Source organism: Gallinula chloropus (assembly GCF_964237585.1).
Source record: "Gallinula chloropus genome assembly, chromosome: 6".
Taxonomy (NCBI): domain Eukaryota; kingdom Metazoa; phylum Chordata; class Aves; order Gruiformes; family Rallidae; genus Gallinula; species Gallinula chloropus.
Window position 1 is genome coordinate 22,636,381 of NC_140091.1, and position 27,701 is coordinate 22,664,081.

The following is a 27,701-nucleotide window of genomic DNA, read 5'->3' on the forward strand; positions in this document are numbered from 1 at the left end:
ATTAGCTCTGGTAATGGACCTTATTTTTGCTCTTTTGAGGCTGTCAGCTATATAATTTTATAGGATGCTAGATCATGATTATTTCTATTGTGAGCATTTTCCCTCCTTTTAGAACTGGATAGTTATTGATGTGAAAGAAATAGTAAGTTTTGAATGGAATATTTTACACTTTTTTATTTACTAGGTTATAGAAGTAGGTGAGCTCGTTCACATGTTCTTTCAAGTTGAAATATATTAATTATATCAGATAACATTCCTTCTGGGAGCGATGGTGCAAGATTTCATGCAGCTGCTAATAGCTTTCCTGCCCCAAGCTCTGCATGTTTTCCCTCCAGCAGCATTTCTGACCCAGGTGGAGCCAACCATACCCAAACATGCATTGTAACCGAACATAATTACAGTGACTTAGTTAAAGACAGACCTTTAAATTAATATTTTTAATTGCAGTAGCTTCTTTAATGAGAAGAAATTACCTGAAGGAACTGATAGGCAGTGTTAAAGAAGGGGAGTAGAATTGATGTGGCCTTTGGTGTTGTGTGCTTGGTCCCCTGACAGCCTCGTTCCCCAGTGGTGCTGCTGCAGTGCCAGACCTGTCAAAATTTGGATTTGGGGGGTTTGTTCTTGAAAGTCACAATAGTAAACTGAAGTCTGTGAGAGGGAGAGCGTGTGTGCTGCTCCACAGAATCATAGAATCACAGAATCATAGGGGTTGGAAGGGACCTCGAGAGATCATCGGGTCCAACCCCCCTGCCAAAGCAGCTCCCCAGCTCATATTGCACAGGTCGGCATCCAGACAGGTCTGGAATATCTCCAGAGAAGGAGACTCCACACCCCCCTGGGCAGCCTGTCCCAGGGCTCCCTCACCCTCACTGTGTAAAAGTTCTTCCGCAGGTTGATGTGGAACTTCCTGTGCTCCAACTTGCAGCCATTGCCCCTTGTCCTGTCTCCACAGACCACTGAAAAGGGGCTGGCCAATTCCCCCTGCATCCCATACTTAAGATATTTATAAACATTAATCAGGTCCCCCCTTAGTCTTCTCTTCTCAAGACTGAACAGCCCCAGGTCACTCAGCCTTTCCTCGTAGGGGAGATGCTCCAGGCCCTTACTCATCTTTGTAGCCCTTCTCTGGACTCTCTCCAAGAGATCCCTGTCCTTTTTACACCAGGGAGCCCAGAACTGGACACAATACTCCAGGTGAGGCCTGACCAGGGCAGAGTAGTGTGGGAGGATCATCTCCTTTGACCTGCTGGCCACACTCCTCCTGATGCCCCCTAGGATCTCACTGACTCTCTTAGCACCCAGGGCACACTGCTGGCTCATGGCCAACCTGTCATCTACCAGGACCCCCAGGTCCTTCTCCACAGAGCTCCTCTCCTGCAGGTCATCCCCCAGTCTGTACTGATTCAAGCGGTTGTTCCTTCCTAGGTGCAAGACTCTACACTTGCTTTTGTTGAATCTCATCTGGTTTCTCCCTGCCCAGCTCTCCAGGCTGTCCAGGTCTCTCTGGATGGCAGCGCAGTGTTCCTGCGTGTCAGCCACTCCTCCCAGCTTTGTATCATCGGGTATTTGCTGAGGGTGGATGCTATTCGCATAGCAGTAAAGCACTATGGGATTCACTTGGGGAGCAGGGCTGCTTTCAGGTACAGATCCATACCACTCGCATCCCAGGCTCCAGGTCCCAGAGGGATCCTTTGGTGGGGCTCAGTTAGCCATGTTCTTCCCTCAGTCTGGGTTGGGTATGTGGCTTTCATCTGCCTGCATACACCAAGGCTGGACTGTGAAGTGAACCTGGCCTCCGTGTGTGCGTACAGTCCATGCATGGATCTGCCCAGTCATGCTCAGTGCTGTCAGGATGTCACCTTTCTGTCTTCCCTCCTGAGAACTGGAAGAATCGGTTCCAGCTTCACTGATGTGAAGCAATGTAGAGTTACCATCTAAGTCCTATCAGGGTTTTGTCCTAAATGCAGTGAACACAGCTGAGAGGTTTGGCTTGAGGTCAGTTTAGATGAAGCCACAGCCAAGAAACTCGCCCAGTTTGCAGGGATATAAATCACAGAATCACACAATTCTGTGACATATCCCAGCATAAAACACTGAGTATTTCTCCTGGTATAGAGTTCTTGTCTCTTAAAACATTCAACTCTTAAATGGCCACTGTCTGAAGGAGCTTCTGGAAAGGCAGAAGCTAATGGCAAAGCCATTGTCAGGCAGAAATCTTATTTCCCTAAGCAGGTTATTTGAGTTGAGAAATGATCTCCCTCAGTGCAAATACAAAATGAAAGTGGACTGTCACTATTGTAATCCTAATTCAGTTTCGCTCTCAGCATGGCTCTGAACACGTTTCTGCCAATTCCTGTTTATATATCTAAGGGAAATGCCATTCAATTCCTGGTCTGGGTCTTCAGGAGGAATTTCCTTCTGCTCCAGTAAATGTGCAGATTTGTGGGTGGTTTATTTAGAAAATTCCATGTTTTATTTGACTTAGCATAGATAAGCATTGCCCTGTGAAACATAAGCCTCATCAGTCATGATTAAATCTTTCCTTTTCAGGACAAGGGGTTAACCTTAAGCTTAACATTTAAACAGAAGCGCTGGCTGTCTTGAGAAGTGGATGGCATCTGATGACTTGTGGGGATTTTTTGGAGCTGTTTTGTTTTGGCTTTCTGTTTCACAAGTATTTCTCATGTGTTTACAGAAGCAATCAAATCAATCACTGCTAAAACATGGAAAATAGGTGAATGGTTGTAATGCTAAAAAAAAATGCGGGGGATTTTTGGGTGGTAATTGCTTCCTTTCTGAAATGAAATCTCTGATGTAAGCAGCTGTACTAGTGTTAAAAAGAATATTTCAAAATCAGCTAAAATCCATTTTCAGAAAAGGCAAATGTTGCAAAATGTAAATCACTTCTGGAATTTTCTGCTAAAATCAGGAAATCACAGAATCCCAGACTGGTCTGGGTTGGAAGGGACCCAAAGGATCACAGAGCTCCAACCACCCTGCCACAGGCAAGGCCACCAGAGCCTCCAGGCCTGGATCTACACAAGGTTGCCCAGGGCCCCATCCAATCTGGCCTTGAACACCCCCAGGAATGGGGCACCCACCACCTCTCTGGGCAGCTGCATTTGAGCATTTAATTCTGTATTTTTATTGAGCTCCCTACTCAATAAAATGCCATGTGCTTTTAGAACAATGATTGGCATTGTTTGGTATTAATAAGTTTCTCAGTCTCCTCTCAGCTTTGCCTTTTTCTGTTGGATTTCATTAGAAACTTCGCGTTTTGTGGGATCCAAATCCCTGTCCTACCGTATTGCATAACTTCGGTGATATTCAGTAACTTTGCTGCTGCCTTTGTCACTGCCACCCACATTTTTGGTAGGATCACAGTGCACAAAAGGAAACATGGCACTGTGCATTTCACAGAGTCACAGAGTCACCAGGTTGGAAAAGACCTTTAAGATCATCGAGTCCAACCGTTCCCATCCTGTGCTAACCCATATCCCTGAGCACCTCATCTACCCATCTGTTAAACACACCCAGGGGTGGGAACTCAGCTCCCTCCCTGGGCAGGAAGGGTGGACAGGGAATCATTCAGAAGTGTCACGTGAAAAACAGATGTCTGTCTTTTTTTTTCTCTCAATCTTGATCTCTACTCTTACACTTCACTTTTTACAACCTCATGTTTTTTCCCCAAAATTGTTGGAGTAAGGGAGAGTGACAATAAGACATGACATGATCCTTCATTTGGAATGAAAATTTTGACTTCTACACAGCTGATTAGTCATGCTGAGTATTTCACTTCCCATTTAGCTACAATGCAGAGGTTTCATTATGTTTACTCATGCTCTGTTTCTATCCAGGCTGAGATTGCTAACTAAGCATAGCTATGTTTCTTACTTTGCAGACTGGGTGGAATTCAGCCCCTATGAGATTGGTATGGCAAAGTATGGCACTTTTATGTCTCCTGATTTATTTGGAAGTAAGTTTTTCATGGGGACAGTGGTGAAGAAGTACAGAGAAAATCCCTTGCATTTCTTGATGGGTGAGTATGTGACAGAAAGAGCCTTTACAATAAACTTAATTTCAGTAGTTCATAAACAAGAGCTTTTGAAAGCAATCACACAAAGTGTGAGACAAGAAGTGTAGTTCTCAGTTTCTTGCAAGACATCCATTTGAAAGATTTCACCAACATGGAATGGCATTCCTTGTTTCTCTGTGTCTGGTATCTGCATCTGAGCTTATGACTTAGTATGGTCCAAAACCAGAGGTTTCTTCAAAGAGTAAGCAACTGCTTAAATAGTGTGGTTTATGGGGTTTTTTATTCCTTTACTGGCCTCCATTCATTGTTTTCTTTTCCCTTTTCCCCCATTCATTGTTTTCTTTTTCCCTTTCAGGTGTCTGGGGCAGTGCATTTTCAATATTATTTAACAGAGTGCTTGGTGTCTCCAATTCTCAAAATAAAGGTCCTACCATGGAAGAAGAATTAGGTAATATTAGTAAATGATTCTCTTCTTATGCTAAACAATTGCTAGCAAGATTCAGTGGGCTCTCACTGTGGAGGGGTGGCACTCCACTGGTACTCATTTCAAGGAGGTGGCATGCAAATTACGTTAGTTGCTGACATTGCTAGAGTCTGATGAGGTTGGGGAACAAGGGTTAGTAGAATCATAGAATCACTGATGGGTTTGGGTGGGAAGGGACACCAAAGCCCCCCCAGTGCCACCCCTGCCACAGGCAGGGACACTCTCCACTTGACCAGGGTGCCCAAAGCCCCATCCAATCTGGCCTTGAACCCTGCCAGGGATCCAGGGGCAGCCCCAGCTTCTGTGGGCACCCTGTGCCAGGGCCTCCTATTCTTCCTAATACCTAACCTAAACCTCCCCTCTTTTAGTGTAAACCCATTACCCCTTGTCCTACCACTGCACTCCCTGATAAACAGTCCCTCTCCAGCTTTCCTGTAGGTCCCTTTAGGTTCTGGAAGGGTGCAATAAGATCTCCCTGGAGCTTTCTCTTTTCTGGGCTGAACCAGCCCAACTGTCAGACAGAGCAGAGGTGCTACAGCCCTCAGATTATCTTTGTGGCCTTCTCTGGACTCACTCCAACTCACTATCTTTCTTATCCTGGGGACCCCCAAGCTGGACACAGCACTGGAGGGTGGTGTCCCCAGAGTAGAGTAGAGGGGCAGAATCCCCCACCTTGACCTGCTGGTCATGCTGGTTTTGATGCAGCCCAGGACACGGTTGGCTTTCTGGGCTCCAGGCACACACTGCCGGCTCATGTTGAGCTTTATATCAATCAGTCTTCCCTAGTCCTTCTCCTCAGGGCTGCTCTCCATCCATTCTCCTCCCAGCCTGTCATTGTGCTTGTGATTGCCATGACCCACATGCAGGACCTTGTCCTTGGCTTTGTTGAGCTTCATGCAGTTCTCACAGTCCTGCCTGTCCAGCTTGTCCAGGTCCCTCTGGATGCCATCCCTTCCCTCCAGTGAGCTGACTCACCACACAGCTCGGTGTTGCCAGCAAACTTGCTGAGGGGACATCGATCCCCCTGGCTGTGTCTCTGACAAACAGTCCCAGTACCGACCCCTGAGGAACCCCAGGCCTCACTGGTCTGCACTCGGACACTGAGCTGTTGAGCAGAACTCCTGGGGTGTGACCATCCAGCCAGTTCCTTACCCACCAAGGGGTCCATCCCTCAGCTCCATGTCACTCCAGGTTAGAGACAGGGATGCTGTGCAGGACGGTGTCAGATGCTTTGCACAAGCCCAAGTAGATGACATCTGTCACTCTTCCCTGTTTCCATCAGCCCTGTGACCCCATCGTAGGTGTCCACTGAACCTGTCAGGCTGGCTCTGCATGTGGTGAAGCCGTGCTGGTTGTCACCAGTCCCCTCCTTACTGACCACGTGCCTGAGCAGAGTTTCCAGGAGGATCTGCCCCATGGTCGTGCCAGGCACCAAGCTGAGCCTCATGGCTCTGCAGTTCTTCCTTCTTCCCATTTTCCAAACCAGGGCTCACGTTTCCCTTTTCCAGTCAATAAACTTCTTCTAGTAATTTCCTTTTCTTCTTTCTCTTTTGTTTCTGATCAGTATCAGCGGTACTGAAAGTTGCACACGTACCTCTGGCTCTTTTCAGGAAGTTCATCCAATTCCCCTTCTCCCCTTGTCATGCCAGTGTTCAGAGGTCAGAAGCTGACAAATACTCCATAGTTACTTGTCTCTTGACACTCGACTGTGTTATTAGTAAGGTGTTAGTAAAGTAAAACCAGATTAGATCACGTCTGGAGTGTTAGATTGTCCCGTTCCAGGTGACCTGTTGGTATCTGATCTTTGCTCACTAACAATGATTTTGGTTTCATTCCTAATGCACAGATGAGGTAACAACTCCAAGGAAAGGGTTGGAGCTTGGGTTGGGTAGATTTTAGTGTGTTTTGAGTATAGACAATGCAAGGGGTTTTTAACACTTTTTTTTCCTAATCAGAAGGTGGCATTACAGGAAAACAACAAACCAAGAAATAAATCATACTGACAGCCAGATTCTTCTGAAGAGTATGGATGAGTTGATTTAAAAATCTGTCAAAAAAGCCCCAAGCCCCTTAGCTACCTCTGTCTCCTAAGAAATGCTGTTCACCTGCTTGATGAAGTGCTGTTTGAGCAATGAGACCCATGCCTCCAGTTTTCTGATAAACCTCATGAGTGTTGACACCAACTGAAGGGAGATCTCTGTCAGTAAATCTGATAGTGCAACAGTCGGTGTTACTGCTTTTTCAGATGTTGAGGAACAGGTTGTGATCTCTCAGGCATGGGTCACTTTACATGTCATTTAAAAAGCACCTTTAAAGTGGGATTAGAATCACAGAATGGTCAGGGTTGGAAGGGACCTTGTTGATCAAGTCCCAACCCCCTGCCATGGGCAGGGACACCTCTTCCCAGACCAGGCTGCTCGAGACCCCATCCAACCCAGCCTGGAACACCTCCAGGGAGGGAGCAGCCACCACCTTCCTGGGCATCCTGTGCCAGTGCCTCACCTCCCTCACAGTGAAGCATTGCTTCCTAATATCCAATGCAAATCTGCCCCCTTCCAATTTAAAACCTTTCCCCCTCATCCTATCACTACCTGCCCTTCTAAAAATTCCCTTCTCAGCTTCCTTCTGGGGCCCTTCAGGTACTGGAAGGCTGCTGTAAGATCTCCCCTGAGGCTTCTCCAGGCTGAACAACCCCAACTCTCTCAGCCTGTCTTATAGGAGATGTGCTCCAGCCCTTTGATAATCTTCATGGCCTCCACTAGCCCTGCTCCAACAGTTTCATCTCCTTATGTTGAGGACTCCAGAACTGGACACAGCACTCCAGGTGGAGTCTCACAAGAGCGGAGCAGAGGGACAGAATCACCTCCCTTGACCTGCTGTCCACGCTGACTCCTTTTGATGCAGCCCAGGATGGGGTTGGCCTTCTGGGCTGTGAGCGCCCATTGTCGGCTCATGTCAAGATTACATCATGTTGATTAGATCATGTCAGTGAAATCTGAAAATACTGATGTGACTTGAACCACAGTCTCTTACCAGAGCTGACTGTGTCCCAGTGAGGTCTTGGTACCATCAAGCTGGATGCCAAAACGCCAGTGGACATCAGAAGAGACAGTGTTGAACACAGCCTATGTTCTATGTGTCAGTCACATAGAACATTTTGCACAGGGGTTGCTGTTTCTGTTGGCTCTGTTGGCTTCCCTTTGTATTTTGAGCTGTCTCCTATGTCACCACTCAAGAATGTTGTGTACATATTTGTACACTCCTGTCTTTGGTGCGTGTTTGCCCACTGATGGTGTCTGAGCAGAGATCGAGGACCCACTGAGTGTCACAGAGTGTTTTGGGAAGAACACCTGAGGACTAAGCTGTGTCCCTGGGGATTTTCAGTGTTGTATCTGTGTCCTGGAGGGCGTGATCCTCTCCGGAAGAAGTCAACAGTGGTGGCCACCAGTATCCAGTGTTCCTTATGAAGGGTACTAGAGCTGTGGGCTTTACCCTGCTTATTAGTGTGACCCTCTCCTCAGTCTTCCCGTTGAGCCAGGCATGCTTCTAGGAGTTAGAGCCAGGCTGCAAAGTGTAACCACCATGGTTTTGATATAGGATTTGTTAGAAATGATGGGATTCGTTGGGAATTAACATCCCAAAGCACAGGCATGCCACCAGAGACTGGCATCCACATTCCCCTTCTGGAGAAATAAACTAGATGTTATTTTATTTTCACTTTTTAGTGGAGGAACCAATTTGTGCATAATATGTCCAAGTTCATTAGGAAACAGCCCTCATTCAGTTTATTTTAACTGGCTTCAAATTTCATTACAGATGACTTCTGGCCTACTTTATACTAGGGAATAAAGGGGTTTCATCTTCAGAAGTCTTCTCTTGGATACAGTTGCATCACTGAGCTTCAGTCCCTGTCTCTGGTCTCTGTAGACTGTAAACTCCCAGGATGAGGCTTATCATGAGACATTGCAAATCTGCTGTACCTTAAGAAAGGGCTCCCTCCAAATGAGCCTGTAATCCACTTTCACATGAATCCACCTCCACTACAAACCATACCTGAGGAGAGGAACATGTTGCTTTCTCAGTGGTCATTTTGACTGAGAAATAATTCCTTGAGACAGCAGCAAACCCTTAGCAATGCCTTGGTGGTTGTTTTGGAAACCAGGATGTTAATCCTAAAAAAGTGAAGATTTTTGCCAGGGAAGTTCACTCATTTCTGGTTTTGTTTCTCTCAATGTTATGAGATGAAAAACAGTGCCTTTACTAACCTAAATTATCACATAATCACAGAGCAATAGGGGTTGGAAGGGACCTCTGGAGATCATCTAGTCCAACCCCATCCTACCATCTAAACTTTAATTGGGATGGATGACGTGTGTCGCATCAGTGGTGCAGAGGTGAGGGGTAGGTGCTGCTTTAGGATCACGGTTTATAATGGCTTGTCTCCTTAGCACAGGAGCTTTGCCAAATTCCAGTCTGCTCAGATTCTGACCAGAGATGTCCACAGCAGATATGTGCTCTCCATTATGAAGACTGTGATTGTTTCATGACACAAATTCTTTTGAAATTCTTCACTTTTCTGACAATTAAACCCCAGCAATTTAAAGTGAGTTTGTATTTCTCTTCACAGAAAATATTAGGCTGAAGCACCTTGTGAGTAATGACAGTTCAGACAGCGAAGATGAATCTCAGCATCCAAAAGGTAAGGAAGCACTTACAGTTTATTTCATAGATGTCTTTTCCCATCACCTTCCACACAGCATGGTCAAATTTGTGGGTGTTAGGAAGTGGCTGTAGCCTCTTTTCCTTAGCTTTACTATATAGTCACTTAAAATAGAGAGCTCTGCTCTCATTTGTACCAGAGGTAAAACTTAATTGCCTTGCTGAAGGATTTTCATGGAGCCAGTGGCTCAGCAAAGTAGAGAAATCACAGAATCACTAGGTTGAAAAACACTTTTGAGATCATTGAGTCCAACCATACCCGTCCTCTACTAAACCTGACAACCCCTTCTGGGAAGAACTTTTCCCTCACATCTGATCTGACCCTGCCCTGGTGCAGCTTGAGCCCATTCCCCCTCGTCCTGTCACCTGGCTGAAGAGACCATCGCCCACCTCTCTCACCTGGAAGTCAGGCTCGCTGAACCAGTAATGTCCAGACACCTGTTGCCATCAAGCTACAGAGCTCAGAGCCACCTTGCAATTGTGAGCAGCCCAGTGAACGAATGCTCTCTGCTGTTTTCAAGGGTGCCTTGTTCAGATGTTAGTTGGAGTTTCCAGCATCCACAGATGTCAACCTCACCTGGTAGAGGAAGGTCCTATTGCTTGGCACTGTCTTTTAGGCAGTGCCCAATTCAAGTTTCCCAGAAGAGGCACAATCACAAGGGGAGTGTTGGGAAGTGGGAAGAAAAGATCATATTGAAAATCATCTTCAGGCACCTAAGTCCCCTGGGGATTTTGGTGAATTTAGTCAGGGTCTCTGTCTTGTCCTAAAAATGCTTTCTGTATTTGATGATGCATGGGGGACTATGTTTCTGATAACTAAAGCAAAGATGGGAAGGCAGAGCTCAGTTATTGTGGGATCTCCAGCCAGAAAATACAATCTTGTGCAATGGCACGGTGAGTTATGTCATTAGCTCGGTTAAATCATGCCTTCTTCAGTTCCCCTTATGTGTAAAATAGAGGGAGAGGGTGATCCTGCATTTGGGGTTTATTTGTGGGCTTCCTGTCTGAGCGCTGTAGCCAGCACGGAACTCTACATTTCTGTCATAGTTTGTAGCCATAGTGGACAACCTACGAGTCTGTTATGTGTAAACACGTAGTAATCCCTCTCACTTCTCTAGAATATTGGTGTATGGATGTTGGACCTCTAAACTTCCTGGTGTCTGATGCTTCTTTTTTCTCTACTTCCATAAAATCAGCTCCTGTAAGCCTGGGTTAGAGACACATTTCAGTGCAGGATTTAAAGTATCAAGCCTGAGCCTGAATTATCCCCTGATACAAAATGCCTCAAAAAGGGAAGTTCTGACAGTCCAAGTGCAAGGTGATGCCAGTCCAAGTCATTTTACTGTGACATCTGGCTACAGAATCACAAGGTTGGAAAAGACCTTTAAGATCAAGTCCAACCGTTCCTGTCCTGTGCTAAACCATATCCCTGAGCACCTCATCTACCCGTCTGTTAAACACACCCAGGGGTGGTGACTCAGCCCCCTCCCTGGGCAGCCTGTTCCAGTGCCCGACAACCTTTTCTGGGAAGAACTTTTCCCTCACATTTGATCTGACTCTGCCCTGGAGCAGCTTGAGCCCATTCCCCCTTGTCCTGTCCCATGGCTGAAGAGACCATCGCCCACCTCTCTGCACCCTCCTGTCAGGTCAGTGTAGGCAGTGATAAGGTCTCCCCTCAGCCTCCTCTTCTCCAGGCTGAACACCCCCAGCTCCCTCAGCCGCTCCTCGGAAGGTTTGCTCTCCAGCCCCTTCCCCAGCCTGATTGCCCTTCTCTGGACACACTCCAGGGCTTCGATGTCCTTTTTATGGTGAGGAGCCCAGAACTGCACCCAGAATTCGAGGTGCAGCCTCACCAGTGCTGCGCACAGGGGCACAATCACCTACGTCTGTGTCACTGTACTCTGTAGTTAAATAAAACTGGATACTGACTGGAGTCTGCAGTTTCCTGAAAGGATATTTTCAGATATTTTAGAATCCCCATGCTGTGGCACTCTCTTTTACACACACTAACATTGCCTTCAGAAGGAAAGCTGGGTTTCTAGCAGTCAGCAGGAGATGTTGAAGGGTGTCAGTACACATCAGATGAGTTTCAGCCTATGTAGAGCCTGGATCCTGGTGACTCCAGACTCGCTCTGAGCCCAGGAGAGTTTGCATTTCGAGTGCTAGCACTTACAAAGTCACGTCCTCATTACCCCTGCCGATCTGGGTTGATTAAGGCTGTCCCAGATCAGCTAACACATTCCCAATCTATTTTCCTGGTGGGCACATCCACACTAATGTACTGTGGATAAGAAGTGTCACTGGCCTGTGGAGCTCTGGGTTGTGGAGTCTCCTTCTCTGGAGATATTCCAGCCCCGTCTGGACACCTCCCTGTGCGACCTGTCCTAGGGACCCTGCTTTGGCAGGGGGGTTGGACTCAATGAGCTCTAGAAGTCCCTTCCAACCCTTATGATACTGTGATTCTAAGAGGATGGTTTCTCTCCATTCCTCTGAACATGCAGTCTGTAAGAAGGTTGTACCCCAGTTCCTTTTGTTTTCACAGGTCCTTTAATTTAGTATATCTAGATCTTTGGTTTATATTTTACACGTGATCTTAATTTCCCTCTGCAGGCACCGAAAATGCCGAGGCAACTCAAGAGTACCAGAACAGCAGCCAGGAAAGCTGGGTGCAGCGGATGCTGATGGCTTTGGTGGGTGATAGTGCCCTTTTCAACACCAGGGAAGGGCGTGCCGGGAAGGTGCACAACTTCATGCTGGGATTGAACCTCAACAGCTGTTACCCGCTCTCTCCTCTGGCAGACCTTCTCACTCAGGAGTCTGTGGAGGAAGATGAACCAGATGCTGCCGTTGCAGGTTAGTTTGCAGAAAGCCTGTGTCACTGCATGCTTGCTAGTAAAACCAGAAGCAGCTAGTTCTCAGTGTGGTAACATCAAACTATGAGGCTTACAACAGCCAGTACCTGGAGGCAGAAGAAGGTGGCTGTAGTGGCAGTCATGAGTATTAATCAGCAGCAGAGGTTGTGAGGTGATGGGGTGTCTCAAAGGGCACTCACCACACAGAGACTTGGCTCTGCTGCCTACCTCCTGTGTCACCTGCAGATCACACAGCAGTCGGTACCCATTGTGCTGGAGGAATTGCTGGTAAAGGAGACCAAGCTGCTTTTGTGTGTGACAGTCTTCATTAAGGCTACTTTCTCACCCTCTTGGGCTTCTCCAATGGGTATCCAGTGTTGTTCCTTTCCTTTTATTGGCACTAAGCCTTCTGGTGGAAGTAAAACCTTTCCATGTCTTCCTACAGGGTTTCCCTGTTCCAAAAATTTCGTAGGTATTCTGCTTTGCCTTTGTCTTACTCTGAAAACCTTGTGGAGGTAAGACACTTCACACATAGGTCCTTGCTTTGCTGACACCATGTGACTGATCTCTCAGATGCTTTGCCCTTTTATATGTGACCGATGTGTAGTTGCATCCACATTCCATGCTGGCATAGGCAGGAAGTGCACATCACGAGTGCTTCACTGGCTGGATGGCTGGGCACAAAGGGTTGTAGTAAATGGAGTTAAATCCAGTCACCAGTGGTGTTCTCCAGGGCTCAGAACTGGGATCAGTCCAGTTTAATGTCTTTATCCATGCCCTGGAAGAGGGAGTCAAGCACACCCTCAGTAAATTTCCCAATGATACCAAGATTGGTGGGGCTGTTGATCTGCCAGAGGACAGGCAGGCTCTACAGAGGGACCTGGACAGGCTGGATCCATGGGCTGAGGCCAATTGCATGAGGTTCAAGCAGGCCAAGTGCAGAGTCCTGCACTTAGGTCACAAGAACCCCATGCAAAGCTTCAGGCTGGGAGAGGAGTGGCTCGAGAGCTGTCTGGAGGAGAGACACCTAGATGTGATCAACAGCTGGCTGAACATGGGCCAGCAGTGTGGCCAAGAAAGCCAGTGACATATTGGCTTGTATCAGGAAGATTGTGGCCAGCAGGAATAGGGAAGTGATCCTGTACTCGGCACTGGTGAGGCCACTCCTGGAGTGCTGTGTTCAGTTCTGGGCCCCACACTACAGGAAGGACATCGAGATCCTTGAGCATGTCCAGAGAAGGGCTACAAACCTGGTGAGGGGCTTAGAAGACAAATCTTGTGAGGAGTGTCTGAGGGACCTGGGGTTGTTTAGTCTGGAGAAAACAATACTGAGGGGAGACCTCATCACTCTGTATAATTCCCTAAAAGTGAGGTGGGGGTTGGTCTCTTCTCCCTGGTAGCTGGTGACAGGACAAGGGGAAACGGTCTGAAGATGCAAACGGTCTGAAGTTTAGGTGGATATGAGGAAAAATTTTTATACTGCTAGGGTTGTTAGATATTGGCACAGGCTGCCCATGGAGGTGGTGGAGTCACCATCCCTGGAGATGTTTAAAAGAAGAGTAGATGTTGTGCTTCGTGACATGGTCTAGTGTTGGACCTAGTAGTGCTGGATAGATGGTTGGACTCTGATCTTGAAGGTCTTTGCCATCTGAAACCATTCTATGAAAAGCAGAATTTCAGAAAAACTTTGAATTTGCAATAAAGGCTCAATGTGTCCTCCCACTCCAAGAAGGGTATGGTGACTGGGGTGCTGGCTCCAGATAATTAGGAATCATGTTGTCGTGGCATTTTGAAGATCTGCGATAGCGTTCATTGCAGCCTTCTCAAAGACAGCTGATGAATGTCTGAGCAACCTTCTGGCACTGGTGCTTTATTTTCCTTCCTCAGTAGGCAACAGAGCACTAACTTACAGATGCAGGTTTCCCTATAGAAACATTACATCACGGTGAAGATGTGTACTCGGTGGTGGAGCCTCCACATAGAGTTTCTGTGATACAAGCAGTCATACTCCTGGGGCTTGTCCAGCCTGGAGAAGAGAAGGCTGCAGGGGGACCTCATTGCAGCCTTCCCATTCCTGAAGGGAGCAGAGAAACAGGAGGGGAATCAGCTTGTTCAAAGGGCAGAGACTGGCAGGACAAGGGGGATGGAGGAAGCTGAAGGAGGGAAGGGTTAGAGGAGATATTAGGGGGAAGTTCTTTCCAGAGAGAGTGGTGAGGGGCTGGAAGGGGCTGCCCAGAGAGGGGGTGGGTGCCCCATCCCTGGGGGCGTTCAAGGCCAGACTGGATGGGGCCCTGGGCAACCTTGTGTAGATCCAGGTCTGGAGGTTGGTGTCCCTGCCTGTGGCAGGGGGGTTGGAGCTCTGTGATCCTTGGGGTCCCTTCCAACCCAGACCAGTCTGTGATTCTATGATTATCAGGGTTTATTACTGCCATCCATCAGGCCAAGTAACTACAACTCTCTGAAAGCAGTGTTCCTCCCATGTTCTCATGTACAGCACAGCCCTGCCAACCATCCCTTGTCACAATAGGAGTCACTTCAGCCCAGATTATCTGTGCAGAGGAAGGAGATGCTCCTGGCTGGCCATGATGCAATAGTAAATACCAAATGTTGTTTAAAAGCTTAAGTAGCAGACGCACTCTAATGTGTATTTGTTAATGTAACAAATCCCTTGGAGTGGTTTTATAATAATTTCCATCTGCACTAAACTTTCTAAATATTTCTATCATTGCAGAGGTGTTTACAACTGGGTAATCTTAATATTTATAGTACATGTAAAAGAGGCAGGAAAACGGGTAGTAAATTTATGGTTGGAAAAAATGACAGTTGATGAGAATTTTACATAATTAAGATGTGGATAATCTTCAGAAGCAAATATCAACTTCCGGGGGTTTAATTTCCATTGAAATAAAATTCAGAATGAGCCTGAACCTCTGAGGTACCTGAAATTTTGTTGGGTAAAACGGCTGGCCAAACTTGACATAACCTGCGACTGCTTCAGTGTTAGCTGAAGCCCATACTCATAAGCTTCAACTAACAACTCAAATCTAACAGCTGTGAGTACATTATGGTCAAGAACAGTTAAAAAAACCACTTGACATTTCAGCAATTCATGTAAAATGTAATCATTTGGTAGCATGGTAAGTGTATCCACATTTTAGTCCTGCAAATTTTGCTGACTAATGTTAAGAGCAGATGGAAAGGAGGTTCTGGGATAAATTTAAAACCTGTGTATTACCTGGGCTTGAGCTTTGCATATTTATTCCTACCATGAGGAGTTTACCTATCAGCTTGAGTGCAGAGGGAAGTCTGAGTTGCTTTAGGACTCACTTTCTCTTTATTACCCGACACACGAAGGAGAAATAAATGAATCAAAAGGGATCTGAAATGTACTTCACATCTCCAGGTGTCTCCAAACTTCTGTGGAACCACTGGGCTGCACTGCAGAGGCTGAACCTCAGCCAGTGTTGCAGTCATTACTGAGGATTGAATTTAGGGTTTGCAGTGTAGTCAGCAGAGATTCCAGCTCCTTGATCCGAGCATAAAGTGCCTGTCTTCCCTTTGCCACCGAGTCTATTTTTGCTGAGTGTTTTCTTAATTGATCTGAAATAGGCTTTAAAACCTTCACCCTGCTTGAGTGGTTTCATTGTGAACTGGGGTTGTTCTGTTGTTTCTGTGCTTGGCTATTACAACACACCAAAATCACTTGAGAAAATGCCAGGTGAATAACAGTAGGGAAAAAATAACTCATAATCTCTGCTTCCTTATTTCCATAGTTGTGGAAACTCTGCTATAGTAGACGCACGTCAGTAGCAAATGCCCTTTTCATCTGCCATGATTCCACTGAACCTGCCATCTGGGACAGAGTTTGGTCTCTAGAACATGTTCTCTTTCTTCTTTCCTAACATCTGTTTGTGCATCCGATGGCTGCGAATGGGACAGGCACATGCAGAGCTGTGCTCATAAACATCCCCTGCTTCTTCCAGTTGGCTGTTGGGTGGGCTGAGAGCTTCTCGTAAGGTGAAGGCCTCTCTCATAAAAGCACACTGCATGGGCTGAGGGTTAATGTCCCAGGCTCTCAGAGCATAAATACTCCATGGAGTCCTCAGACCGTGTGATGAATAATGATACATTAATTGGTTACTAGGGCTGCTGGAATATCTAGAATGATTGTCCTGGATTCATGTGTTGTAAAGCAGAAAAGGAACAAAGGTTTCTTAACTGGACTCTCTGAATAACTGCAGTGCAGGCTGTAGAGCTGGCGAGGCTTCTTTTAGCCTTGGGGATGCTTACTGTAGGTTACAGCTCTGCCAGGAGCCATTGCAGGCTGCCCTGCAGTGTCCTGACTCCCCTGCCAGCCTGCCTGCTTGGGAGCTGTGTGCTGACACTGGCCTCTGGCTCGGGACCCCGGGAAGGTCAAATCCAGTTGCAGCCTGAGTCTGCTTTCCAGTCATGGTGTAAAATAACACTGGATTATCTTCGTTGCTTCTTGCGTTCTGACCCCATAAGGTGGTCACAAGTTACGTGGGTAACTTTCCTTCTCAGTTCAGAGATCAGAAATGTACTTCTAAAATTAATTATAACTCAAAGAAAAGCCTTTAAGTTGAATCTCTCACGGAAGACCCTGAATCCTAAAACCAATCTGTGTGGTCTCTATGAATGTATTGGCCATGGTGTGATGTTTTATCACTTCAGATGTCATAAATCTGTTAGGATAAAGCTGGTGAGGGAACCTCATTGCAGCCTTCCAGCTGCTGAAGGGAGCATACAAACAGGAGGGGAATCAACTTTTTAAAAGGGTAGACAATGGCAGAACAAGGGGGAATGGATTAAAGCTAAAGGAAGGAAGGGTTAAATTAGATATTAGGGGGAAGTTCTTTCCAGAGAGAGTGGTGAGGGGCTGGAACAGGCTGCCCAGAGAGGGGGTGGATGCCCCATCCCTGGGGGTGTTCAAGGCCAGGTTGGCTGGGGCCCTGGGCAGCCTTGTGTAGATCCAGGCCTGGAGGTTGGTGGCCCTGCCTGTGGCAGGGGGTTGGAACTCTTTGATCCTTAGGATCCCTTCCAACCCAGACCATTATATGATTCTATGATTCTATTCTATGAAGGCTGCAAGCAGCAGGAACCAGCTTGTTCTTCAGCACCTGTTTGGTAGGAAGCCTGTGTACACAGCAGCAGCCTCGTGGCACATGTTCTTGTAGGTGGTACGAGCCTTGTCCAAAGGATCACTGCTGGATTTCAAACCCAAGCTTGGTGAAATAACACAATACAAAACCTTAACAAAAATGTATCTGCAATTTCTAGAAACTCTGTTGGGAACAAAGGTTAAATTATATTTGACATGTCTTTAAAAAAGGAGGGGGGAAACAAAACTGGTTTACTCCTGCTAAAGGGACCTTAGGAAGTATGTTTTTTAACAGTGGTTTTTAAATCATGATGAATTTGACAAACACTAAATATTTTCATTGCTTTATGCAAATTCATTGGTTTATGCTTGACATATATCTGGTTCAGTCTATAAACACGCTTAGCCCTGTAGCAGTAGGCAACAGTGAGAAAGTGCTTTGTCCCTTAGAAATCAAGGCAGATATTACAATATTGGTGCCTCATTTCTTAGCAAGGTGCCCTCAGGTAGATAGGCAGGTAGGTAGATAGATACAGACAGACAGACAACAACAACAGAAATAAACAGTCATAAACCTGTTCTGAGATTGTTTTGCTGCTCATAACAATAACTTTTTTTCATGGATAATGAAATGATAGGAACTAGAGTTTGAATTATTTCTCATGGATTTTCCTCACATGAAAATACCTTTTCTTTCAGGTGACTTCCATCACCAGTACATAGGTGCTACGAAATGTAACTGTACAGGAAATAATTCTATTATTCTGCTCAGCATTCCTTAGATTACACTGCCCTCTACAGCTGTGAGCAGCAGTTTTTAGTAAAAAGGCAAAAGCATGGACTGGAAATATTTTAAAGTTCTAGATCAAGGAAAAACTGGCATGAGAAGAGTGTGAAGAGCTGTAGGGATCATCTGGTGGTATCCAGAGTGCAACAGTGGTTAGGAAGAATGGCTGGTTCTTTCCTGAGCTGCACCCAGGGAATCTTAGGCTAAAAGGGAAAATACCATCTTCTTCAGCCCTCCAATACCGTTGGGTATTGGAGATCGGAGACTTGTTTATTCTGTGCTGTGATGGGAGGTGCAGTAAGTGGCATACACCTAATTCTGTCCAGTGCTTAAATTTTGGATGTGCATATGGGTTACTGTTCCGTTTTGTTCCTAGTGTAGTCCTGAGTGTGAGGTGGTGAGGTTTGGTGTGAGTGGGACAGCGAAGGATTTCACTTGGCAGTCCTAACTGTAGTGAGCAGAAACAGACATAGACAAGCATCACCAAGAGCAGAGACACATTAAGGCTTTTTAGGCAGATTTCATAGAATCACAGACTCACAGACTGGTTCGGGTGGGAAGGGACCCCCAGCCCCTACCAGTGCCACACCCTGCCATGGACAGGGACACTCCCCACCAGCCCAGGGTGCCCAAAGTCCCATCCAACCTGGCCTTGAACCCTGCCAGGGATCCAGGGGCAGTCCCAGCTTCTGTGGGCACCCTGTGCCAGGGCCTCCCCCCTCCCCAGGAAGGATTTCTGCCTCCCAGCCCCTCTCCAGCTGCCCTCCTGCAGCTGAAGGCCGTTCCCCTGGGCCTGGCCCTCCCTGCCCTTGGCATCAGCCCCTCTCCAGCTCTCCTGGAGCCCCTTTTAGGTATTGAAGGGCTGCAGTAAGTTCTCTTCAGAGCCTGCCTGGAGCCACTTCTGCCTTGGGACAGAGTGTTTGTGTACCTGACTTACAGAGGTCTCTCCCAGCTCTGTTTGTTTTTCCATCTTTCCCCAGTTGCGAGTTAGACAGGAGTTCATGGTATGTTTAGCTAGGATGCTGTACTTCACATTCTGTGGAACCTTCAGGACTTAGAGAAACACTGGAAAGCACATCACAATTTCAGTTCTTAACTGGTGTGTTCCTGTTTTGTTTTCATTTGTTCTATGTAGATCCTGACGAGTTTGAGAGGATATATGAGCCACTGGATGTGAAGAGCAAAAAGATTCATATAGTGGACAGCGGGCTGACATTTAACCTGCCGTACCCGCTGATCTTGAGACCTCAGAGAGGTGTTGATCTCATCATCTCCTTCGATTTCTCAGCGAGGCCAAGTGATTCCAGCCCTCCCTTCAAAGTAAGTGAGATGGACCGTTCCTTTCTCTGTGCTCATAAATTTGAGCTGATGATGGGCTCATGTTTTTCCAGTGGGGTTTGTTTGCACGTTTCATGGTTCCAGGAGGCTGGGGTATTGTCAGCACTGGGGCAGTGTCTTTTCTACGTCAAGGCAGAATGTTGCCCTCTGCTTCGGTTCCTGTTTACATGACTCACGTGGGACAACTGACACAAAGAAGAATAATAACATCATTAATTGGAAGTAGCTGCTCTGTTGTTTTTATGGAAGTCTTGCAGAATTTTACTTGATGTCACTGCTTGAATGAATTAAGTCACCTACCATTGTGCTCCCTCCTTCCAGCTGCTCCCCTCTGTGATGGAAATGGGTGGTTTTCCGTCATCATCTTGCAGAAATGTGTCTCCACTCAGTCAGTCTGATATTGCTACATGCTACATTTTGGAAGAGGGGCCAGCTGTTTGTTTACGTCTCATGAGGATAATCCCAGTGCTCGCTGAAGTAGGGTTCCTCAATCCCATTAGGCCAGAGCAAAGCAACCACAGAGGAATGGGGGTTATTGACACGGCCGTTGAGTAGTTGTGAGAAGCACAGCCCTCCTTCTGCATGGCCTGTACCATCTATGCATCCAGACAGCCCCAGCTCATCATGGAACTGTAATGTGGAAACATTTTGGGAGCTGACACAGAAAAAGCAGGACTTGCAGAACTATTGAGAAGCACTCAAAAGTGGGGCCCTACTTATTTGAAACCCAATACTGCATATAATATCCAATTGGATATATATATTTCTCTAATATAATATATATATGGATATTTATATTATATGCAGAGAGAGACAGGTATATATATAATATATCCAATATATATATTATATCCAGTTCTAATTATCTAATTAGATAATTCTATCTAATTATCAATTAGATATATTATATTATATTATATTATATTATATTATATTATATTAGTAATAATATGGGGGTTTGCCCCTTGATAGCAAGAGGAAGGGAAAAAACCCTACTTCTAACTGAAATCTGGCTGTAAAGCAGCAAAGCAAAGCAAGCGGCTGTTTCTCAGGCAGACGGGATTTCTTGGGTATTTTATAATCCACTTATATTGGATATATATATCCTATATATAAAATATCCAATATATATAATATTTTATAATATATATAATAATATATAGGATATGTATCTAGTATAATATATATTATATATATATATACAATTGGATTATAATATATATTGGATTTTATATATATATATATAGTTATAGCAGGTTTTTTTCCCTTCCTCGTGCTATCAAGGGACAAAACCCCCAAACAATGTTAGAAAATGACAGCGACAGCAAAAGGAGCTCTGGATCAGTGTTGAAAAGCAAGCTTCACGAGGATAAAAAGGAGTAACTTCTCTAACCTCTGGGTCCCTCAGGGGCTACCTGGAAGAGTAGAGCACGAAGACAACTCGTGCTGGTGCCGAGACCCTTCAGTTTTCCTTAACTGGCTGAATCCCGCAGCCCATTTCTTCCTTTAATATTCTATTTGATTCAGAACTTCTCTCCATTTTTGCCATGACTGGCTGTTCTACCCATCAGCTGCATTTACTGATGCAGCATGGCCATGTCCTCCAAAACACCTGGTGTTTTTTCATCCCTATGTTGTCTTCCCCATGCGGATTCTATGGGAAAGGCCGTGTCTCGTTGTCTGTTACTGTTACCCAACACATGGAGCTTTCTGTCCCCATCAGCTGCCATTTTCTGTTCCGTTTTCGGGAGCACATGTGTTAGGAAGGCAAGCAGTGTCCTGAACGTTTTCCTCTAAACTCTTCATTTCGAAAAACCAAACTCTTTTTGCTCAAGAGAAGGAAATGCTTGGGAATGAAATGGCGCGGCCGGTTTTCAGGGAGCCACCGCTGAAGGGAACGGCTCGTGATTTCCAAAGCACAAAGATGTGTCTGCTGAAGAGCATGACATGCCTCTAACACACAGGTCAGTCCACGGGTAGGAGCTGTGTGCTGGTGGCCTAAAGGACAGAAACCAGTTTTGTGTGCTGGCTGTGTGATCCCACCGGTTCCACTTGCATTGCAAGCGGTGAATGCCAGTTCAAGAGCTGGCCTGTAGCTGTGGTAGAGCCCTAATGTACTTTTATTACTCCAACACGCAGTGAAATCAGGCAGCTCAATGGCTCCACTCTTGTATCATTTTACACCCACTATCTTTTCATCTGTTGTGTATCCAAAACAGTTGCTCGAAGAAGGGTCCTGTTTCATTCAAAACCAAGATTAAAGATGTTGACCTTCCCTGTCCTTCCTCTCACATGCCCTCATTACATGCTTTTGAGTCATTGTTTACAAATTACTTTGTTTACTGAGTTGTCACTCAGGCCTGTTCTCCAGACCTGCTTCTTCACTTGGCGTGCCTTTCAACGTGGGGCTGTGCTGCGATGTGACTCTGAACATAACAACGTGGGGACCGGTGTTTATTAACTCCCCTTGGTTTCCATAGCACCGATACTCAGTTTGCAAGTAAAATTAGAGATGGGGTTGTTCTTTTTTTTCCTAGCTGCCACTCTGTAAATTCACCCAAAGATTTATGTGACAGAGCAGCTCTTTCCTTCCTGTGAATCATTGTAGGTGGTGAAGGTTGGGCAGGCTGGCTGAGGTGCTCAGTTTGCCATACGGTGTTGCCTAGGCAAGATTGACTCGACTGGGTCTTCTGCCTAAGGAAGTGTGGGTTAATACAACGTTTGACCTGTGTCTCTACATCAGATCTCACTGTGCAGTGCACACTTATACCTACCTGAGTCTCTGTTACCTTTTTCCAGGAAATTTTGCTTGCTGAAAAATGGGCCAAAATGAACAAGCTTCCTTTCCCAAAAATAGACCCCAACGTGTTTGATCGAGAGGGCATGAAGGAGTGCTATGTGTTCAAACCCAAGGATACCTCTTCAGAGAAAGACTGTCCAACTATCATCCATTTTGTTTTGGCCAATATCGACTTCCGGAACTACAAAGCGCCAGGTGAGCACATGGTTTCTGATGCTAAAGCCAGCCCTTCCTTTGAAGCTTCATAGTCACATGGGGGTTGTATGCTAGAAACGTTCTGTCTCTGAAATAGCTCTTAAATCGGTCTGTGGTAGTTAGGGAATTCAAAAGAGCAACTCATAAATGAGACATTAAGTCCTCAGGCCTAACATTTAGGTTGCATTTTTGCTCTGTATGCAGGAGTTCCAAGAGAAACACAGGAAGAGAAGGATTTTGCAGACTTTGACATCTTTGATGATCCAAATACTCCGTTCTCCACCTTCAATTTCCAGTACCCCAATGAGGCTTTCAAGAGGCTGCATGATCTAATGGAGTTCAACACCCTCAATAACATAGATGTACGTATGTCAGGGTGGAAGGGGCTTAAAGGTTTGTTAAAACAGGCAAGTAGGTGATGCGAGGAAAGGCATAAACCTGTTATTTGGAAGTCACAGGAGTTTACTTCAGGGTTTGCCTCATCGTTAGGATGTATGAAGTGCTTCTTGTGTTCAGCTGGGCCTCTCACTGTTCTCTGAATTGAGGCTGGATCAAAGCCCACGTATATATAATCTGCTTTATTTTAATGAGGGCTGGAGCATACCCCAGGTAAATTCCTATTCTTTTTAGTTTCTTTTTGTGTTAACCATCAAAAGTCCTGCAGGGTAACCAAGCAAAGGTGTCTGCATGGAATGTAGGCATCCTGGGCTTTTAGTACACAGATTTTCTTACTGGAAAAGGAGAATGGAAGGTATTTGTAAAGATCTCTGGAAATATCTTTATCAACTAACTCCTCAAGAATTATTTTCAGTTGATACTGGCTGTAACACGAGACGGTGATCCAGCATCCATGGAGTAATGCACCATATTCCCAAGTATAATGATTGTCCCATTTTTCAATATAGTGAGCAAACCTTTTTACTTTGGGACAGAGGAAACTGAAGTGAAGGTTTTCTCAGGATAATGGTTATTATTGATATCCTACCAGTGTGGATTCAATGTTAGTTTTCCCTTTCAGGATCACACTGAACTTGCTTTAAATGGTGTATGTTCTTATGTGTCTTCTTTGACAGTGGTCTTCTGTCAAATCTTTACATACTAATTTACATATTTACATTAAAATCAGTGTGGTTTATACAATCACAAAAATACTATTCATAGTGATACTCAGCAATCACTTTGGTCAGTGATGGAGCAGTGGTAGAAGGAGGAGCAACATCTGAAGGGGTCTTTTCTGTCAGTTAATAAATCATTGAAATGCTGGTTATTTCCCTGGTTGACACGTTGGTCACTTGTTTTCCAGGTGATCAAGCAAGCTATGATGGAAAGCATCGAGTACAGGAAAGAGAACCCGTCTCGCTGCTCCGTGTCTCTTAGCAGTGTCGAAGCAAGGAGATTCTTCAACAAGAACAATTTTAACAACAACCATACGTAGAGGATGTCTCCTAGGTCCCACTCCTTCAAGAAGCTGCTTCTGTCTTTGTAACTGGAGTCAAAAAGACGTTATCAGAGCAGCATGCTCCTGAGCAGGGCAGTGCAAACCTCCTGAGAACACTTTTCTTGCAAATTCTCAAATTTCAATAGGATTTTGTACTTTTTTTGAAAACATTTCAGTATGCTGATATCCTTACCTTAAAAACTATTGAATTAGTTTATTTTAACTATTGTTGCTGGGTTCAGTGTTGTCTTTTCTTTTTCTTACAGAACTGTAAAAACTGGTTTCTTGCAGTAGGGCACTTGTCTGCTTTTTAATGGATGTAAACTGGGCATATCTTGAAATGGAAGATGGAATTAGAAACACAGCAGTCCAGAGCTTTTGGAACAGATAGAGTTTGTGTACTCGGGCTTGGGCCCAGGTTCCACTCTGCTTTGTCTCCATGAGAGGATTTCCTCTGACTTTGGCTTGCAAAGTCCATAGTCACCACGTCCAGCTAGGCAGCAGCGGGTCCCTCGTGTATTGGGTCGCTTGGCTGCATACCAGCTCTGTTCAGCTTGACTTTGCTCACTGACAGTCCCTTGGCTACACTGGCCTTCCCAGCGCCCCATCATCGAGCTGTGTGTCAGACTTCACTTTTCTTGTGGGAGTGGTGGCCCTTAAAAACCCAACAAGCTTCTGGTAACGAGCAGGTGTCAAAGAAACGGGGTTTGTACATCCTTGGTAGAATCACAGAATCACAATGCTTTGGGTTGGAAGGAACCTTAAAGATCATCTAGTTCCACCCCCCTGCCATTGGCAGGGACACCCTTACTAGCCCAGGTTGCCCAAAGCCCCATCCAACCCGGCCTTGAACACCTCCAGGGATGGGGCTCCCACAGCCTCTCTGGGCACCCTGTGCCAGGGCCTCAGCACCCTCAGAGTAAAGAATTTCTTCCTCACGTCTGACCTAACCCTGCCCTCTGTCAGCTTGAGGCTATTGCCCCTTGTCCTGTTCCTGCACCCCCTGGGGAACAGCCCCTCTCCCGCTTTCCTGTAGGACCCTTTAAGTCTTGGTAGGCCGACATTAGGTGTCCTGCAGCCTTCTCTTCTTCAGGCTGAACCAACCCAATTCTCTCAGCCTGTCTTCACAGGAGAAATGCTCAACTCCCTTGATCATCTTCATGGCCTCCTGCTGTAAGTAGGATCCTCAGCTGGTGCTTAATGGTAGTAGAGCTTTTCTAACTGATATGAAGAAGGATTTACTCTTGAATCTTTTAATCACAAATATTTTCACAAAACCTGAAGCCTGCGTTACTGCTGTTGAGGAATGTGTGTGTATCCACTCAGCAGAGAATCCAGCCTCTTTTGTCCCACAAAATCACATCACTTGAGTCCCTGAGCTGGCAGTGCCTGTGTGTTTCGTTATTGTTACTTCTTGTGTTTCCCACCGAAAAGTTCAGAGGGACATTGAAAGTGATGCTGCGTTTGTGCACCATGAAAAGCGTCACATTTCTGCAGAGGGAAGGGACAGGGGCAATGTTTACTGGGGACAGATAACACGTTCCTAGGGAAGAATGTGAAGTAGTTGATGTCTTCAGGGCTTGTTTATCAAAGTGCGTTTTCAAATGTGCTCAGACATAGGGTATTTCAGCAGGTCTTGAGAAAACTCTGCCAGTGTGGAGAAAGACTGGAGTCGCACCTCTGAAAACGTCCAGCCTCCTTTGAAAGACTGTGATGGAAGGAGCTCATGAGTTCATTGCTAATTCAGTGGCTCTTCCTTATATTGGCAATTATTGACCTATTTTTAATTGCTAAATTCTCTAAGCCCATGGGAAGGGAAGTAATTATAATGCATTTCTTTTAGCAGCCACTGCATCACATCCCCCCCCCCCACCTTAAATCTACGTGCAATGTTACGTGATTAATAACATTTTCTGTATTGATTAATAGGCTTTATTTCTGTTTGAGTTAGTGGACGTTTAAAATCAAGAGAGAACATAAAAGTAACTTACATTAGTGCTGGGTAATTTAAACACTTGCGATAAATTTTGGGAATCCAGCAAGAAACTGCTACTGTTATTTTATTGTAATATTTTCTTCTAAATGGGGTTTTTTTTCCCCCCTCCTTTTGTTAACATAATATTTGTATTTTTCATTTTATAATATGTACCTACTCTGTTTTATGGAGGTGTTTTATTGTGCTTTATACAGTTTATATCATCATGGTGTTATCAGACAATAAAAAAGTTAACTATATTTGGCACCCACTGGTTTTGGACAGTTTATTTCAGTGATTTACTGAAATTTAAGTAACATTTAAGACATTTTTCGCCTTTATTGTGAAGAGACACAGCTCACAAGCAGGTTCTGCTGGTTCACCCTTACAGATGTTAAAGCTACAACTGCTGTGGGCAGTTCATCATGCTGGGACAGCCCATCGGTTTGTTCCCCCCGATGCAGGTTCCTCTGCTCAAGCCCACCATATTTCCTGCCAACCCCCAGCCCACCTGTGCCTAGAAGAGGGTAAAAGTTGGGATGAGAGGATGAGTTATTTCAGGAATTACTTGAGGCGGTGCCTGCAGGATGCGGCCTGCGGGATGCAGCCGTGGCGCTGGCCTGGCCGTGCAGGTGAGCGTGGCTCCGGAGAAGCAGATGCGGAGTCCGAGTCGGTCCCAGCCCACTGAATCCTGGAGCCCAACCTTGGTTTCATTTCAGCAGCACCTTGGTGGGGTCTCCAGCTGCTGAGGGGGGCGGGGGGGGGGGGGAGGGGAGGGAGGGACTGGAATCTCCTCTTGCCTTTCCCCTTCAGCAGTGCAGGCGAACGCTCGGAATAAAATCCTACTGACCTGGCGAGCACAAGAGCACCGAGCTCCAGAGCGTCTGCAAAGCAGGGATAAAACTCGTTTTGGCAGGGAAATGGGGCCGCAACGAACGTGCTTCCTGCTTTGAGCCAGCACACTTCGAGGGATGGAACTTGAGACGCCGGGAGGGGGGCGGGGGGGGGGCGGGACGGTTGAGCTGCTCTCACCCCCGGATCGCCGCCTGTCCAGCGCCGCGGTTTGGAGCCACTGAGCCGCTCTGCGCAGGCAGAGGGACAGAGTTGTGCAACCGCCCGCATTGCCATACACGTGTTTGCTCGGGTGCTCGCTCCAAGCACAAGCATGTAGACGTTTCCTGAAGCTCCAAGTTCACCCATCACTCTTTCTGCCGTTGCACTTCACAGGAGGGCTAGATTTGTGTATCGGTGTGACTCACCCAGGAGGTTACAGGCGGGGAGCTCTCCTTGGGAACAAAAACAGAGGCTCCTTTGCATGCAAAGAACAGGCGGCGCTGCAGGGGGGTTGACAGAGCCACTCAGTTAACCTTCAGACTACCCAAAAAACCAACAGGAACAGGAATTCCTTGCGTGGCCCTTTAACCCTTGAGTTCCAGGCTGCACAAACCCGGCTCAAGCAGGAATCCGGGAACAAAGGCCAAGCCAGATGATTTCTGTTCTCTAGGTTTTGGCAGGAGGTGTGTGGGAGTAGGAAAGAAAGTCCCAAAGCAGGATCCCAGAGCATGGAGAAACCCCAGAGTGGGGGGAAGAGACCTGGACCCCAGGGGTGCCACAAATAGAGCTGGGTAAAGACATCAGTGGGGGCAAGCAGGGCAATAAAACCCCAGCTGTGAGGGGGATGCCCAGCACTGGTGCGAGGGCTGGAGTGGGCGATGTCTGATGTTTACAGAGGGCGAATGTCCTGCCGGTGCTTCGGGCTCCACCTGTACCTGGAGTCATCATCCCCATTCGTGATGTCTTCCCGAGACCTGCCAGAAGAACCTCGGGGAACTGAACTGTGTGACCCAACTTGATGCTCAGAAGATGTTTTGCCTTTTTAATCGGAGCAATGCTCTTCCAAGTGCCTCCTGCTTGAAGCCCACAGCTAAGCTAGCAGCAGCAACCTAAGTGTTTGGGGT

The 27,701-nt window shown here is 46.2% G+C and overlaps 1 protein-coding gene across 1 annotated transcript in view; it reads left to right on the forward strand.

Moving 5' to 3' along the window:
- PLA2G4A (phospholipase A2 group IVA) overlaps positions 1–23,765 on the forward strand; it is a gene marked incomplete at both ends in the record, with an annotated part of 76,166 nt that extends 52,401 nt beyond the window's left edge. Inside the window, 8 exons of the mRNA XM_084265962.1 lie at positions 3,902–4,039; positions 4,392–4,484; positions 9,148–9,219; positions 11,850–12,092; positions 19,133–19,317; positions 22,135–22,330; positions 22,535–22,692; positions 23,634–23,765. Of these exons, the coding sequence (XP_084122088.1) occupies positions 3,902–4,039; positions 4,392–4,484; positions 9,148–9,219; positions 11,850–12,092; positions 19,133–19,317; positions 22,135–22,330; positions 22,535–22,692; positions 23,634–23,765 (1,217 nt within the window). The remainder of the gene's footprint in view (positions 1–3,901; positions 4,040–4,391; positions 4,485–9,147; positions 9,220–11,849; positions 12,093–19,132; positions 19,318–22,134; positions 22,331–22,534; positions 22,693–23,633) is intronic.
- Between the last annotated feature and the right edge of the window lie 3,936 nt (positions 23,766–27,701).